Below are 18100 nucleotides of genomic sequence, written 5' to 3'. Positions count from 1 at the left end.
CCATGATTGAGGGCAGTGGTCTTCAGATTTAATCACTGTATACTTCCTAAAATAGTTTCAAAAACTCTATCTCATGCATTTTTAAGTTTACAGTTATTTTTTGAAGCAAAACTTATAAATGTAACTGTTACAAAGTTTTTTTTAAATGGAATCTACATAGCATAACACTTTGATACCAACTGTCATCCATTTTCAAGAATAAACTTTTAAATTGGTAATTTTACCCTGTTCTTTTTTTTCTTGATCTCTCCATTTCCTACACAATTTTACTGAGTAGGTATCTCAATGAAATGGATGGGACTTCTTTAAAAGATTTTTTTTTTTTTAGAGAGCAAGCAAGCACGAGTGCAGGGAGGGACGGAGGGAGAGCAAGAGCAGACTCCCCTGCTCAGTGGGGAGCCTGATCTGGGGCTCATCCCAGGACCCTGAAATCATGACCTGAGCTGAACTCAGATGCTTAACCAACTGGGCCATCCAGGCACTCCTGGATGGGGCTTTTTAAAAAGTGATGTATGTATTCATGGATGAATAATTTATTGCCAGAATGAGACAATATTTAGTATCCATTTCTGCTTTTTATTTTAAGACCTATGTGCACTGAGAAATTTTGTTGACGTAAATAAATTGATGGAAAGGGTTTTGTTAGCAGCGCCACTAATTTCCTTGAACTTCTTCCAACTTACATGCTAAAATTTTTAAAAACGTGGTTAAATCATATGATCTCACTGATATGAGGAATTCTTAATCCCAGGAAACAGGGTTGCTGGAGTGGTGGGGGGGGGTGGGAGGGATGGGGTGGCTGGGTGATAGACACTGGGCAGGGTATGTGCTATGGTGAGCGCTGTGAATTGTATAAGACTGTTGAATCACAGACCTGTACCTCTGAAACAAATAATACATTATATGTTAAAAAAAAAAAAAAGGAAAAATGAAGGGGGGGAAATCAGAGGCGGAGATGAACCATGAGAGACTATGGACTGAGAAACAAACTGAGGGTTCTAGAGGGGAGGGCGTGAAGGGATCGGTTAGCCTGGTGATGGGTATTAAAGAGGGCACGTATTGAATGGAGCACTGGGTGTTATAGGCAAACAGTGAATCACTACATCAAAAACTAATGTGTGGTGATTAACAACATAATAAAATAAAGTTAAGAAAAAATGTGGTTAATGAGCTATTCAGCCTTTCAAATTTTTTGAAAGCAAAGGATTGAAAAATATCTGACTTGTAGATGTATTTGTTACAGTCTTTAGAGAGTTGATCTCTTAACACTTCCAGTAGTATCTCAATGGGTCCGTTTGTTTGACAGTGGAGGTTTTTCCAACCTTGGGGCAGTGTGACATGGTGGCCTTGGAGCTGAGAGATACATCTTTAACTTGTCCGGTCGGAGGCCGGACATTGTAAAAGGGAAAGCCTTAGGATCCAAACCCCTAGACACATTTTTGCAATAAGAGTACTCCTGGAAGTTGGGGTCTAGAATATCCCTTCAAGTCATCCATCTGATTTATTCCCAGGAAAGTCTTTGTGTCCCTCATGGGGTTCAAGTGCCCCAGTTTGTTCTCAGCAAAAGACATCAGAACCTCTGAATTAGGGTGTTGGGAACTGAGAGGTGGGAATACAGAATACTTTATAAAAGTAGAATTTATAGTTCTTAGCAACTGATTCGATGATGGGGGCCAGAAAGGTACATTAAAAAGGTAAGTGAAGACTTCATGTTTGAGAACGCAAAGTCACAGGGGAGAAAGTCCTGAGGAGGAGCTGGTTTTTATAAGATTGGTTTGGGCAGTTAAATTTTTAGAACAAATGTGACACTGAGGTGGAGATTCTATGATATACCTGCAAATATGGATCTAGGGATCAGGGCAGAATTTTGGAGGTTATTTGCATTATAAGTGATAGTTGAAGCCATGAATTTTCAAGGGGGAGGGGAGAAGGGTGTGTGTGTGTGTGTGTATAAAATGTGAGGACAAAAGTAGAGGGAAACTACCTACATAAAACGATCAGAAAAAAATAAGAATAGTCCAGAAAGGTAGAAAAATACTCAGGATGGTGTACTTCCACAGAACCCAAGAAAAGAGAATTTTAGAGGAGGGTGTTGGGATAGCAGAAGTCAGCCTTGTCAAGTGCTGCAGAGAAGTCAGACAATAGGTCTAAGAAGGGCTCTCTAATCTTGGCAAATTATTGCTGATCCTTAAGACGAAAATCCCAAGAGTGAAGGAGAAATAAGATTGCTTATCTTGAGGAGGTGAAGGCTGCAAAGGGGACTACCTCTTTAAGAAGTTGGATGAGGGGCACCTGGGTGGCTCAGTTGGTTAAGCCGCTGCCTTCTGCTCAGGTCATAATCCCAGGATCCTGGGATCAAGCCCTGCATCGGGCTCCCTGCTCAGCGGGGAGCCTGCTTCTCCCTCTGCCTCTGCCTGCCTCTCTGCCTACTTGTTCTCTCTCTCTCTCTGTCAAATAAATAAAATCTAAAAAAAAAAGTTGGTGAAAAAGTCATTTTAGAGAATAGCAAGCTTAAGTTCTAGATTCGGTGTGTCAGGAAAAAACCCATGTACTCAGAATTGCCCCTAATTACCTTATATTGCTCCTAAAGCATAGTATACATAGCCTTATTTTCCTTCCTCCATTGTAATGTTTTCCCTCCTCCAATGTGTCCTGGATGAGACGGTTGGTGTTTAAAGGCAATGTTGTTGGAAAAATATATCTTTAGACAGCAGTAGTGAGATGCTACGTTTGGAGAAGCACGTCAGGACAGCTGAAGCCCTTCTGTATCTCAAGGGCTCTCAAGCTCTCTGTATCTCAAGCTCTCAAGCATATCTGTGGTCAAGAGTAGAATGGTGGCCAGGAGCACTACTCAGACCGCTCTCCCTTCCTTTTGTTCTCCTGGCTACTGGCACTATTCCCCCTGACTTGGTGCCAGAGAGTTCATCAAATACATTTATGACAGTAAGGAATGGGAGATGATTTTTTGAGGGTAGTTCTGGGAACTTAGGCATTTGGAACATTTTCTGAGAGAAGTTGAGATTTAAGAATAGTAGATTCAAAATTCTTATTGAAAGAGCATGAAATTAGCATGAATTTGTAGTATGTCTGAGCATTGTTAACAAGGAATAGAAAAGAGGCTTACTTATGGTATTGATGCAGGTAGAACCAGGATTGTCTCCACTGAATTAGAATTCTTCTTGCTTCTCTGTACTCCTTTCCTCCTCCTCTGCTCCAGCGACTAAGGGTATCATAATCGGGAGAGGAGTAATGTGCTGGGACCCCTGGGTGGCTCAGTTGGTTGGGCGTCTGCCTTCGGCTCAGGTCATGATCCCGGGGTCCTGGGATCGAGTCCCGCATCAGGCTCCTTGCTCAGTGGGGAGCCTGCTTCTCCCTCTGCCTGCCTCTCTCTCTGCTTGCGCTCCGTCTCTCTCTCTGACAAATAAAATCTTAAAAAAAAAAAAAAAAAAAAGGAGTGATGTGCTACCTGGGGTTCTCTTAGAATGCTGTGTAAAGGCAAAAGGTCTTTTGGCTTGGAAAAGACATGATCTTTGCTTCTTGCTTAACTTTAAAAACATGATTTTATTTAATAATCGAGAATTTTAATAAAGTCTTAGTGTAGAACAGTTGAATATATGTTGCCTGGAATTGTTTATTGCCCAAAAGAGGTAACTACTACTGAATTTAAGTTGTTGCTTAGCATTCCTATGCCATTCCTAATTACAGGGTGGCAGTATGACTTCTCTAGCCAGGTAAGAGGATATTGCAAAATGTAATAATGTTACTTTTTAAAAATTAGAAGGCTAGGTTGATTTTGGTTGGCCCCTACTCTTTCTGCCTCGCTTCTATAGGAACCCTGTGTCCCACCTGCGCTACAGTCCTTGGGCAGTTTGCCAGACATGCCGTGGTTTGTCTTTCCTCCCTCACCATCCTTAGATCTTTCTGCCAGGAATGCCCTCTTCCTGCCCTCTGTCCTGCTTGGCAACTCCGGTGTATTTTCCAAGAACTGCCTGACTTTTTGATGTCTTCTTGTACTCACCAGTGCAGATTTAGACATGTAATAACTAACAACATATAATAGTTAACAGTATATTTTGTATGTATTTATTCTTACACCATGTATCTTTTCTTAGTATGTATGTCTATATATTTGTACACATATCTGCACACATATACTTACATGCATACACTTTTGTCTAGCGTTTATATCTGTGTTCCTTGTTGAGTGCTTGGCACTCCCAGTATATGTGCTGCCCTACTTACTGGTTGAAATGGATGAAAACATTTAAAAACACATGGAAACCACATTAAGATAATCTGTATCTAGAAACAGACCTAAATGTAGAGGGGAGGGAACATTTGCTTATTTGCCTGACACTATGTTAGAGATTTTATAGACATTATCTTAGAATGTATGTCTTAAAAATCTTTTCCTTTATTGAAGTCTTGTGGTATTTTATAGATGAGGAAGCAGACTCAAATTAATTAGGTATTTGTGTAAGTTCACATAGTTCATGAGTAGCAAAATATGAGATTTGAACCTAGATCTGTCTTATTTTGAAGAGCGTCTGCCCTTTTCACACCACTTTTTGCTGTCACTGTGTAGGGGTTAAATTAATCTTCTTCAGACTTCCACATGGGTCCAACTTTTAAACTTGCATATTTTCCTTAAATTTAAAACAGCTAAAAATTGGGTCATTGCTTTCTGCTACTTTGGATTTCTGTTGGTGCTGGTGCAAGGAGCTGAGAGTAGGTAGAGGATACATCCTGAACTGTAAAGATATTTTCTCTCTTCCACTATAAGATCTCTTAGCTTTATACAAAGGGAAGTTTTCTGTTTTATAAGTTAACAGAGAGAAATGTCATTTTTCTATGGTTACTTTCTTATTTTTTTTCTTGATCTCTTTATTTGAATTGTAACACGTTTGGTTCTTATAATTTGGAACTAGAAGGATCTGTTGAGTCTAATTTATGTTTTGGGCCTTTGCCATATGATGCCTTAAATATAAGGCTTCAGTTCGTACTCTAGGTTTCTATTCCTATTAGGAATTCTCTTCTATTAGGATTCTATTCTATTAGAATTCACTAAAACCCACAAGTTTTCATTAAAAGATTAAAGAGTACACTTACGATGAGCACTGAGTAACGTATAGAATTGTTGAATCACTATATTGTACACCTGAAACTAATATAACACTATGTTAACTATACTGGAATTAAAGTAAAAAACTTAAGTAAAAAACTTTTTAAAAAGGTTGTTATATAGCTTTTTCATGGAAACTTTTATAATTATGAGGTTTTGAAAAATGAAGATTGCGTACTTAAGTATTTGTTGGAATTCTGTCTCTTATGTAGAGCTTGCAAGTCCTCTTCCTTTTTCCACTCCATCCTGGTTGCCCTTCAGCTAAGACAGTAAATTTACTGGGGAGAGGAAGTATAGGAATTTGGGGAGGTCAGATAATTTGAAAAAGCATTTTAGAGTGATCATTGTTCTTATATGCTTTTTGATCAATTTGAAATTTCAAATAACATGAAAAGATGACCTAATTTTTTTTTACTTCATCAGTGGAGGAGCCTAGGTTTTTAAGGCTTTGAAGCCCTAAAGGGCTATTGCTGCCATAGTGTCCAAGAATCCATAAACTTGAGTTAGTTCTCCAGAAAGAAAGCGCTCTGGTGGGGTATGGAGGCATGAAATGTCTCTCTTCATCTGCAGTAATAGTCCTTGTCTTTGTCTATTTTGTCTAATAATAATATCACCACTTTGGCTTTCTTAGGCTTACTGTCTCATGTTTTATCTTTTCTTTTTTTTTTTTTTAAGATTTTATTTATTTATTTGACAGAGAGAGACACAGCGAGAGAGGGAACACAAGCAGGGGGAGTGGTAGAGGAAGAAGCAGGCTTCCTGCTGAGCAGGGAGCCCGATGTGGGGCTCGATCCCAGGACCCTGGGATCATGACCTGAGCCGAAGGCAGACGCTTAACGACTGAGCCACCCAGGCGCCCCTGTTTTATCTTTTCTAAAAAAATTCTTTTCAGCCTACTGATTGAAATTTTGGCTTTAAAACTCTCTCTCTGGTGGATAAGGCTATAGTTGGGTGTTACTTTTTTATTAGTTGGGGATCTCTGCTTTTAAATGTTTAGTCCGCTTATATGTAATGTAATTATTGATCTGGTTGGATTTAGGTCTGTTTTTTTTTCTATTTGTCTCTTTTTTTCCTCCCTCTGTTGCTTTTTTCCTGACTTTCTTTTGGGTTAATGATATTTTTTAGTATTCATTTTAATTCCCCTATTGGCTTCCTAGCTCTTCTTTCTTACATGTTTTAGAGAATACTCATAAGGATTATAATTTGTATCTTTATCATCTATCTAGTGTTCTACTTTGCATAAATTATAGGATCCTTGTTAACAGTACAGCTACATTTACTACCTCTGTGTTCTCTGTTTTATCAGAGGATATTATTTACTGTACCATCACTCAGTATATGTGGTAGGATTTTTTCATTAGTGGTAATAGTCTTTTTTATTGGTTATTTTCTTATTTCTCTTTTTTGTAACCTGTGACAGACATTTGCAGGATGACTGGGTAAGACCTAAGTGTGCAGTCTGTAACTATGGTAACCAAATCCTTGTGGCCTCCATAAAGATGAGATCCAGAATCTTACTAGTCCAATCAAGAATTGATAAATCTTGAATTCGGAAAGGAGGGTTCAGGCCAGAGTGATTCCACAGATACTGGCAAGAGGTAACAGTTATGGGAAATAGAAGTAAAGCTTTGTCACCAGTGCCCATGGCAGAATGGAACACCTCCTTTTGTAGAGAAGTAATTGTCAACCGTGATGGATAGAGTGGTGTCCAAAGTTGAAGCAAAATACGATTTTGCTGCCCTCTAACAGTATGTTTCTTAAATATGGTTGTTCAACAATCTGCATTTGAATTAGTAGAGGTATTTATTAAAAATGAGTGCTCCCGGGGCTCACTCCAAACCTACATAATTAGTATTTGAATATGCGACTTGGCAGTCTGCATTTAGAGGTAAGTGCTCCAAGCTTGCCTTGTACACGGCAATGTTGGACGGTCGCCGCTCTAAGAGTCCTGGCTTCCTAAGGACCAGAATCATGTTTTTAATGGTTATCTTTAAGATTAACAAGTATGAGACTGATGAAACAGTTTGGTCATAGTCATAGAATTCTAGAGCCTGCATAAAGGTGCCTTTGAGGTCATGCTAGCTCAACAGTCCTGTGCTAGAAAGAGAAAACAGAGGCCAAATGAGAGCATCTGAGAGGTTTTTACAACTTTCTGATTCAAAATAAATACTTTGCTATGAATCATATATCAGCATAAACTGTATAAAATTTGTCTGCACTATATAATTATTTTAATGTTAGGTGTTATTTTTAATCCAGTTTGAAAATCTCTGCCTTTTAATTGGGGTATTGAGACTATTTGTGCTCAGCATGGTTACTGAATGTCAGTTGGGTTTAAATCTCACATCTTGCTGTTTCTCTTCTGTTTGTCCTATCTTTTCTTTTTTTTTTTTTAATTTTTTAAAAGATTTTATTTATTTGAGAGAGAGAGAGGGAAACAGCATGAGAGGGGAGAGGGTCAGAGGGAGAAGCAGGCTCCCTGCTGAGCTGGGAGCCTGATGTGGGACTCGATCCCAGGACTCCAGGATCATGACCTGAGCCGAAGGCAGTCGCCCAACCAACTGAGCCACCCAGGCACCCCATGTCCTATCTCTCCTTTTATCCTCTTTTTCTGCCTTTTGGATTGAGTTTTTTTTTTTTTTTTTTTTTTATGATTCCATTTTATGGCCTTTATTGGCATACTAGCCATATATCTTTGGTGGGGTTTTTTTTATGTTTAATGGCTAGTGTAGAGTTTATAATTAGTATACATCTTTAAACAGTTTGCCTCCAAATAATATGTATCTCTTCACATACGGTGTAAGAACTCTAGGACAGTGTATTTTGCCCTTTTCCTACCTTTGTGCTATTATAGTCATATATTTTAACTTCTATGTATGTTAGAAACCCAAAGTACATTTTTTTAAAGTTTTTATTTAAATTCCAGTTAGCATGCAGTGTAGTTAGTTTCAGATGTACAATATGGTGATTCAGCACTTCCATACAACATCTGGTGCTCATCACAAGTGCCCCGCTAGTCCCCATCACCTATTTCACCCATCCCCCCAACCCACCTCTCCTCTGGTGACCATCAGTTTGTTCATTCTAGTTAAGAGTCCCCAGAGTACATTTTTTATCTTCTCTTTTTTTTTTTTTGCAGTCCATATTTTTACCTTAATTATCTTTCAAAGAGATTTTTATTTTGTTTATTTTTATTTTATTTTTTTAAAGATTTTATTTATTTATTTGAAGAGAGAGACACAGCGAGAGAGGGAACACAAGCAGGGGGAGTGGCAGAGGGAGGAGCAGGGAGCCCGAGCGGGGCTCGATCCCAGGACCCTGGGATCATGACCTGAGCCGAAGGCAGACGCTTAACGACTGAGCCACCCAGGCGCCCCTATTTTTTATTTTTTAAAGATTTTATTCATTTATTTGACAGAGACACAGCGAGAGAGGGAACACAAGCAGGGGGAGAGGGAGAAGCAGGCCTCCCGCTGAGCAGGGAGCCCAACGTGGGGTCGATCCCAGGACCCTGGGACCATGACCTGAGCTGAAGGCAGACACTTAATGACTGTGAGCCACCCAGGCGCCCCTCAAAGAGATTTTTAAATGAGAAAAATACTTGTATTTACCCACATATTTGCCATTTCTACTGCTCTTCATTCCTTTGTATAGATCTAGATTTCCAGTTAGTAAAATTTTCTTTTTGCTTGAAGGACTTTAATATTTCTTGTAGTGCAGGTTTGCTGGTGATGATGTCTGTCAGCTTTTGTGTGTTTGAAATCTTCGTATTTGAAAGATACGAATTTCAGAGATACTTTAAAGATGTTTACTTACTGGGTATAGAGTTGTAGGTTGACATTGTTTTTTGTTTTTTTTTTTGTTTTTGTTTTTTTCCTTTTAGTACTTTAAGGAATGCTCTACTGTCTCTTGGCTTATATTGTTTCTGATGAGAAGTCTGCTGTAATTCTTACATTCTTTTGCTTATAATGTGAGTTATTCTGACTGCATTTCAGAATTTACCAGTGTTTGACATTTTATTTATTTACAAGTTGTTAGTGTTCTGATTGAACATGTTAAGTTCTCAGTAATCACCCCATGCTGAGTTTCTGGAGCCTCTGACCGCTGTGTTTCTAGAGACAACTACACATATCTGTAGAAAAAGAGGAGAGGTAACATCCTTGAGTCATTCATGGCTTCTGAGTTGATGTAAGAGTCTCTTGTGATCCTTTATACCACTCCAGAAACATTAAAGGCAGTCTTACTTATGGTGCTTCAGACAGGCAAGGGGTACTTTTTAGTTTCAAAGTGTTATAAGGAGTATTTCTGATGTCTCTGATAGTTGGTGTGGATGACTACAGCTCAGAGTCTGATGTGATTATTATACCTTCAGCCCTGGACTTTGTCTCACAAGATGAAATGTTGACGCCACTGGGGAGATTGGACAAGTATGCTGCAAGTGAGAACATATTTAACAGGTATGTGCATATTCTTTTCCTTGTGGAAGTGGAATGATTAATTATTACATTCATTTCCGTAGGGAAGATCCAGTTTTCCAGTTTAAAGTAGTATTAACATGTGTAGTCTCAGTCAGCATGTTTTGTTGATAATCACAGCCAAGGCCTCTTTTATAATGGTTTACTCCTTGATCCTAGTAAGCATGTGGCACTCTTTGCTTTTTGGCAAAAAACAAAAACAAAACACCATTACTTTTTTGCTCTTAGGCATAATTTTGATATTTGTGTAAAGTGATTACTGAGGGGGGTATATTATTCTTTCAGCAGATGATGTTGTATACCTACTGTGTGCCAGGTGATATTTAAGGGGACTGGGACACTCTTCCTAATGCATTATTTCTCCAGCTGTGGTCCCCAGAATACCTGTATCAGTTTTCTGGGAAATCTGCGTCTTAAATTTCTTGAGTATAGAGGTATAAAACTCACTTAGTAAAAATGAATGTGTGTATTTGTATATACTGAAGATACATGATGAAGAATGTGTGTATTTTCCTATTATTTGATAGTTGAAGGTAACTGTTGGAAATTTTATAGAATTTTCAGTGACCTTAGAAATTTGTCACTTCAGTTAAAGATGAAAAATATTTTGGTAAATATTCAGTCTCATCCTGTTACAATAAAATCCATACTGGCATTTGTCACTTAGGAAATTAGTGACTTAATGTATGTTATAAAATGTATTAAGAAATTCTTTAAAACCATGTAGATTCTACCTTTTGGAATTCTAAATATTACTCATGAACACCACTAAACACCATATCATTTTCTTTTTCTGTTAGACAAATGGTGGCCCGGAGTTTGCTGGACACGTTGAGGGAAGTCTGCGATGATGAAAGAGATTGCATTGCTGTTTTGGAAAGAATTAGCAGATTAGCTGACGATTCAGGTATATGCTTATGCAGAGAAAGGTTTCTTTTACCAAATTTGAGGTTTTAAAAACTAATGAAAAACTTAGTGTGATGTGAGACTTCTTTAAAAGATTTCCTAATTACCAAATACATCAGTAAAAAGAAAAAACTTTCTAAAGCCACATTTTGTAGTTGGTCTGTTTAGTTTAATTTTGGAAATTTCTCAGAAAAATCTAAAAATTGTTTTCGCATCATGTATGTTAATATTTTAGGATTACTAAAAACTTAAAAATAATTTTGAATAAATTTTAAAAGGGAGGGATTGGGCTATAAGTTTTTTTTAAGCAAATATAAAATGCTTCCTTTTCCTATGCTTTCTCACTTGTGAAAAATGTGAATCAGTCATGATAAAACTAGAGCGTTTTGTCTCCAAAGCGAAGATAGGAGGGTCTGCTTACAAAAGAGATAAACCTGACTTCAGGCTTGGAATATGGTTCTATTAAGTTTTTTAAAAATATTTTTTTCTTGAGGCAAAATATGCATAACATAAAACTTACCATTTTAACCTAATCTTAAGTCATATGCATATCTTTATTTTTTATTTTAGAAACAATTCAAAAATAAATATATTTTTTTCTTAAACCCATTCTCTCTATTAAAATGTGTTATTTTTCATTTTATTTTTTTTAGATTTTATTTATTTGACAGAGACAGAGGGGGAACATAAACAGGGGGAATGGGAGAGGGAGAAGCAGGCTCTCCGCCGAGCAGAGAGCCTGATGTGGGGCTCGATCCCAGGACCCTGGAATCATGACCTGAGCCGAAGGCAGATGCTTAACGACTGAGCCATCCAGGCGCCCCTATTTTTCACTTTTTATCAAACTCTTTTGCATGTTAGCAGTCTCATTTTTTAATTTTTAGATGGGCTCATCTTTTGGTGAGCAATTTGTTTTATGGGAATATGCTTTACTATTTACATAAGCCTTAAGTGTTTTTTATTTTCCTATAGGGTAGAAAAAAATTGGTAAGCTTACAAATAATCTGTCTAATGATGATGTATGTACTTGCTCATGTGTGTATGCTTGTTCCAGAATGGTTTTAGAAGAAGCTCATCAATTATAATTTTCACTTACTTATTTTTTGCATTATGGTTATTTATTCCTTTCTTAGTAGAATAGATACTCTTTAGGGAGGAATTTGTGTTTATTTTCTTTTACCTGTTTGCCACCTATAGTGCTTGTTTTTATAAATATATGTAGGTATATGTAGTTGACCCTTGAACATGGGTTTGAACTGTGCAGATGTATTGATACAGATTTTTTTTGATGAGTACAGTACTATAAATGTATTTTCCTTATGATTTTTTCTTTCTTTTCACCAGCTTACTTTATTGTAAGAATACAGTATACAGTACATATAAGCTAAAAAATATGTGTTAGTCAACTGTTTGTTATTGGTAAGGCTTCCAGTCAACAGTAGACTAATAGTAGTCAAGTTTTGGGGGTGTCAAAAGTTATATGTGGATTTTCTACTGCACAGGGAGGGGTCAGTGCCCTAGCCCCCTAGTTCAAGGGTCAGCTGTAGATTTTTAAAAGATATATTCTCAAGTTGTTGAGTTCATGATAAATCTCTCTATTGACATTTACATTTTTTGTTCATTTGGTAAAAATAACACAGTACACAGTCCTATGCCAGATTCTAGAATAAATGCTAGAACAGTTACTAAGGTGAATAAGAATTCCTGTCATCAAATTAACAGTTTAATGAATGCAGCTAACTTATAAACAATACATTATAATGGGGAGCATTGGTCCTGATTTCAGGAAGTTAGTGACATTGAGTTGAATTTAACAGAATGATGAGGTACAGAGAAGGAAAGGAGCATACTCAGGAGAAGAAAAGACTGGTTTAGAGGTTTAAGTAGTTCAAGATAGCGCCACATTTGGTCAACAGGTAGTTTACTGAGTCTACAGTTTAAAATAATGAGGCTCTTCAATAAGGCAGTCGAGGTATAGATTGTAGGGGTTTATACTGTGCCATGCTAGAGTGCATTTTTGTGATATAGAACAGTAATGTACCAGTATGCACAGACTTGGTGACATAGATGGGCAACAGGAACACTTACTTGTTGGGGAACTCTGTTACTTGAATACTGAATAAAACTACACTACAAAAAGTACATGGACTATAAAGTTTCAGCTCCATGAAGTAAAGCAAAATGAAGACCAATGTAATTAGTACTCAGATCAGGAGATAGAACTAGCATCCCAGAATCCATTTCAGGGCACCTCCTCATTTCTGTCCTCTTCTTCCCCAAGGTAATCCATGTTTTGAGTGCTAAGTGTTTAGATTAGTTTGCTCCTCTGAACTTTATATGGAATCATACTGAATATGTTCTTTTGTGTCTAGCTTCTTTATACTTCTGAAGCTTATCAGGTTGTTGGTGTGTAACTCTATAGGTTTTTTTTAATTGAAGCAGAAAAGATTTGGATGAAAAATGTACTGATAAGGAAAAAAAACTTACAAGATTAGTAGTAAATCTAAACAAGTATTTGCTATAAAAAATCCTAAAAATATGAATAACAACTTTAGGGGAATAAAGAAATCAAGGTAAACGTTGATAAGGAATAGGCAAATGAGAGATTTTAAGGTTCTGAGCTCCTTGTTTGCTCAGGAGACTAGAATATATGCATTAATTTTGCAACTGTATATTTTTCAGTAGTCATGATCAGCCCAGCCCACCAAGTTAGAGACGTTAGGCTCAACTCCCTTTTCTTCCTTCATTCCCTTCAGCCATCATAGTAGCTCTGAAATCCCTCCCCAGCACTTCAGTTCCTCCCAAACGACTCACAGTACATTCATTTCTTGACTCTGTTTTGTTCCATTGGTCTTTTTACCTAAGCATGACTTTGAAGAAAGAGAAGTTACTGATTCCATTCTTTTTTTTTAAGATTTTATTTATTTATTTGAGCAGTGGGGAGGGGCAGAGGGAGAGGGAGAAGCAGACTCCCTGCTGAGCAAGGAGCCTGACATGGGGCTCGATCCCTAAGATCATGACCTGAGCCAAAGGCAGATGCCCAACCGACTGAGCCACCCAGGCACCCCTACTGATTTCATTCTTAGCCAGAACTGTAACTTGTATCCTTCTTTTGCTTCAAAAATTTATATAAGTATTAGGTCAGTGTTGGAAAATTCAGGGTCAGTGAGGAAAAGGAGAGGCCTATTTTTTTTTTTTTTTAAACTAAGTATTTTTCAAAACAGAAGCACTATTTTGTTCAATTACTGTCTGACTTCACATGGCAGAGCCATGTAATATAAATTCCAAATACTGGTTTGTTGATAAGATTCTTAGCTTTGTAAGATGCTAGTACATTTTCTGCTGATAGTTTCATTAATTTCTGTTTGTTGAAATTTAAATTTCCTCCGGACCCATGCATGCATATTTACCATAGTAACTGTAATGATACATTCATTAATACCGAAGTTCTAATTAGGTCTGATGTAACGAATTGTATTGATAATCCATCATGTCTGTATGTGTCTTAGTCACTTGCATTTCTTCTGAGAATTGCCTGTCCGTATCCTTATTTTCTTTCTTGTGTTCATTTGAACAATGGGTTCTTTGTATATTTAGTTATTAATATTTTGTTATACGTGTATTTTCTCCCAGGCTGGTTTGCCTTTAAACTGAGTGTGGTACCTGTTGTCTATAATGGAGGCTTTATAAAGTAGAATTAGTTGGTCTCCAAGTTGGTGCTGGGGTTTTGTTTGCCTTGGAAGGGCTTCTTCCTCAAGACTAAACTTTTTTTTTTAATGTTGTCTTTTCGTGCTTTTCATCTTTAAAAACAGTTTGGAACTTTAATTCACTTAGAATTCATTTATGATATGCAGGATAGGAATCTTTTTTTTATCACATATCTGATTCTCCTGCCATTACTCTTAGCAGTTCATCCTTTTGAAACCCAGAGATTTGAAATGATGTATTTGTCATACTTAAATTTGCTGTACATACTTGGGTCTTTTCAGATTTTTTTTGTTTCTTTAACTTGATTGGTCTACTTTAACAGTCACTTACCATTTTAGTCTTAATTTTAACCAGGAATTCTCCATTCATTGATTGAATTTAGCTTAGGAACCGGTCCTTATGAGGCTCTTAAATAGTCCTAGGAGGCTCTTTAATAGTTCATAGATAAGGGGCACCTGGGTGGCTCAGTCAGTTGGGTGGCTGCCTTCGGCTCAGGTCGTGATCCCGGAGTCCCGGGATCAAGCCCCACGTTGGGCTCCCTGCTCAGTAGGGAGCCTGCTTCTCCCTCTGCTCCTCACCTTGCTCATTCTCGCTCTCTCTCACACTCTCTCAAATAAATAAATAAAATCTTTAAAAAAAAAGTTCATAGTTAATACATATTTTATTGATGTGAATATTGGATATTTAACCCCTAACATATGTGACACAATGTAGGTGATGGATAAATTCGGTCATAATAGGAAATGATTGCATACTTGGTACACAGTAGGAAGATAGAAGCCTGGGATGGGAGTAGGGTCTTCCTTTTACTCATGGGGTTGACCTGCGTATGATTGTGAAAAGGTTCCTAGAGTTAGAGAACATTGTGTAAGTCCTTTTTATGCCGAGGACGGAAGTCCAAAGCTTTCCTAAATAGTCTTAAGCCCAGGCAAAGATTTTGTTACTGTGGGAGAATGTGTTTGCTCACATTTCTGTTATTTCAATAGAACCAACCGTGAGAGCAGAGCTGATGGAACAGGTGCCTCATATTGCATTGTTTTGTCAAGAAAACCGGCCTTCAATCCCATATGCTTTTTCCAAATACTTACTACCTATTGTGGTTAGATATCTCGCAGATCAGAATAATCAGGTAAGAGTGTCATTTACAGGTTCTTACTGGAAATGCATGTAATATGATGTATGTAGAATAGCCTCCCCTAGCTGGTCTCATTTGAGTGTTTTTTCCTCTTCAACTTCATTATTCTGTTTTTCAAAATGACCATGTGTCTTAGACAGATATGTTGAGAGTCTGGCAAATCTAGGACATCTGCTTAATGCTGTTACAAGATGATGCCCAGTAGCTGCATTCTCACATGGTACCCTCACGGGTGTCCCTCAGAAAGTTTGGGAATTTGGGAGTCACCTTTCACAAGGATGGCTTTTCTTTTGCATGCATGAGAGCATGCGAGCGGGGAGGTGCGGCAGAGGGAGAGAAGCAGATTCTCCACTGAGTGGGGTACCCAACGCAGGGCTCAATCCCGGACCCTGAGATCACGACCTGAGCTGGAATCAAGAGTCGGGGGCCCGACCGACTGAGCCACCCAGGCACCCACAAGGATGGCTTTTCTGTTCCGTTTCATTTGTCGTATCACAATCTACCAAGTTCTGTCTTGGCAGTAGCTGGAGGAAATAACGACAAGTTTTTATTTGCAAGGTTTTGCCAGTTATGAATCCCTTTAAGTTGAGATGAAAAGTCTTCAGTATTGTGAAAAACAAGTAATAGAGTTTTGTTATATCACGTATGTACTTTGTTTATACTGCTCATTTCTTTCCTAGGTAAGAAAAACAAGTCAGGCAGCTTTGCTGGCTCTGCTGGAGCAGGAGTTAATTGAGCGATTTGATGTGGAGACCAAAGTGTGCCCTGTCCTCATAGAGCTAACTGCCCCAGATAGCAACGATGATGTGAAAACAGAAGCTGTGGCTGTAAGTAGAAGGCGCTTTTTCTGTTCAGGCAAAAATTAGTCACTGTATTGACAAATAGGAAGTGCTCAAATATTATGTGCTATGGAGTTTGTACGTATTAGGTATCAAAGTAGCCACAAATCATTAGAAAGGGCTAGAAAGGGACATAGGCACACAAAAAAGGTCTATGTTCTGTAGGCCCCATGTTGTGCTTTGCACCCGTGAATTAGATGGCTCTATTACTGGGCTCTGAGAAAGCAAGATATGGAGCAAGAGAATAATAAGTAACTGTAAGTTTATTATTATGGAAAAAGAAGATGGGAGAAATAATCAGTGCAGTTATAACAAAAAACACAAAAACCCTGTGTTGGGTGAAGAAACGTTTGTGAAACTTCAGTTGCTGTTGAACACTTTTCTCAGCACTTTGTAAGCACAGGGGGAAAAAAATAGCTCCTGCCCTTGACAGTGTGCTTTGGGGGAATGATCATCAGGCAAGTAATTTTATTATAATGATATATGATATGTTATAGAAATTGTGATTATAAGAAAAACACATGGATTAAATCATGTATGTAACAAAGTCTGGTATAATCTGTCTAAAAATTTAAATCTATTTGGATAGTGAGAGTTTACTATTTAAACCTAAAATAGGGGTGCCTGGCTGGCTCGGTTGTGGAGTGTGCGGCTCTTGATCTTGGGGTTTGAGCCCTGTGTTGGGTGTAGAGATTACTTAAAAATAAAATAGAAACCCTAAAATAATAGCATCTTTGTTGATAAGAAAGGAATTATACAAAAATTGGATAGTGTTTCTGGATCATTAGGATGAATTAGGTCATCTCTCTAGTCCCCTTTCCCTTGGAAATTTCTTGATTCCATTATTTTTTAGATACTCCATACCAGTTAATAATAAATTTAGATACTTTTCAGTAATATCATTTTTATTGAAGTGAAATTCACATAGTGAAAAACCATTTTAAAGTGTACAATTAAGTTAGCATTTAGTACATTCACCGTGTTGTACAATCAGCACCTCTGTCACCTCCCAAAATGCAGATTTTTTTTTTTTAATCTCACAAGTTTCTCAATGAAGGAAATCAGTTTTTGCATAACTGAGCAGAGTTCAACTTGCTCTCTTATTTTTATAGGATTTAACAATAGTGAAACATTACAGCTGTAGTAGAGATTATATCCAGCACTGGTATGAAACCCATGATTCTTTTATAGTCGGCTTATATATTTTATCATGCTTTGCACACCCTGGCTCCCTAGTTGTTCTCTATCTTGGAGATAATTCATTCTGATGAATTTCATTATGTTAGATCAGTGATACAGTATATAACTTTGGATCTTTAGGGCTTGAAAATGCTTAGAAACAGTACAAAGAACAAAACTGGCTTTGGGATTTGGGAGGTACAGATGTTATCTCCAGTTCTGAGGATGCTGAGATTTTGATAGGTATTGTGTTGAATCTCTGGATCAGTTTGGAGATAGTCGCCCACCTAACAAGCCATTAGTACGGTAGATCTCTCCATTTATTTAGGTGTTTTATGTTTCTCATCAGTGTTTTGTAGTTTTCAGTAGACAGAGTACATACATATTTTGTTGAACTATGTTTCTTGACATTGTTGTGAATGATACTGTTTTTAAATGTTTTCATTTCATTGCTAATTTATAGGAATACATTTGATTTTTGGTTCTGACATGTCCTGAAAACTTCTAAGCTCACTTATTCTAGTGACTTCTTTGTAGAGTCCTTGAAATTTTTCTATGTAGATAATCACGTCCTGTATGAATAGTTTTTTCTTTCTTTGCAATCTCTATTCCTTTTACTTCTAATTATGTCTGTATGGGCTAGGAGTAGGTGTGATAATAAAAGACCATCAGATTTCTTTCTGTACTAACTGGGGGGTGGGGTGGGGAATTTATTTAAATAGCATTGGGCTGGTTT

The 18100-nt window shown here is 37.6% G+C and overlaps 1 protein-coding gene across 4 annotated transcripts in view; it reads left to right on the top strand.

The window, feature by feature from the left end:
- The window catches only part of PPP4R1 (protein phosphatase 4 regulatory subunit 1), a 60823-nt gene that overhangs the window by 11849 nt on the left and 30874 nt on the right, over positions 1-18100 (top strand). For 2 of the 4 annotated variants that reach the window (XM_035013804.1, XM_035013803.1), the window contains exons 3-6: positions 9495-9579; positions 10398-10504; positions 15198-15340; positions 16027-16173. In XM_035013804.1, coding sequence (XP_034869695.1) covers positions 9521-9579; positions 10398-10504; positions 15198-15340; positions 16027-16173 — 456 coding nt within the window. In that variant the 5' untranslated portion in view covers positions 9495-9520. Of the gene's footprint in view, positions 1-9443; positions 9580-10397; positions 10505-15197; positions 15341-16026; positions 16174-18100 lie in introns of all 4 variants that reach the window. The other 2 variants (XM_035013805.1, XM_035013802.1) reach the window with 1 other exon arrangement.

The sequence above is a fragment of the Mirounga leonina genome, unplaced genomic scaffold (assembly GCF_011800145.1).
Source record: "Mirounga leonina isolate KUSES-001 unplaced genomic scaffold, KU_Mleo_1.0 Mir_167, whole genome shotgun sequence".
Taxonomy (NCBI): Eukaryota; Metazoa; Chordata; class Mammalia; order Carnivora; family Phocidae; genus Mirounga; species Mirounga leonina.
The sequence above is the reverse complement of the archived record's forward strand: the minus strand, read 5'-3'. Positions and strand labels throughout refer to the sequence as shown.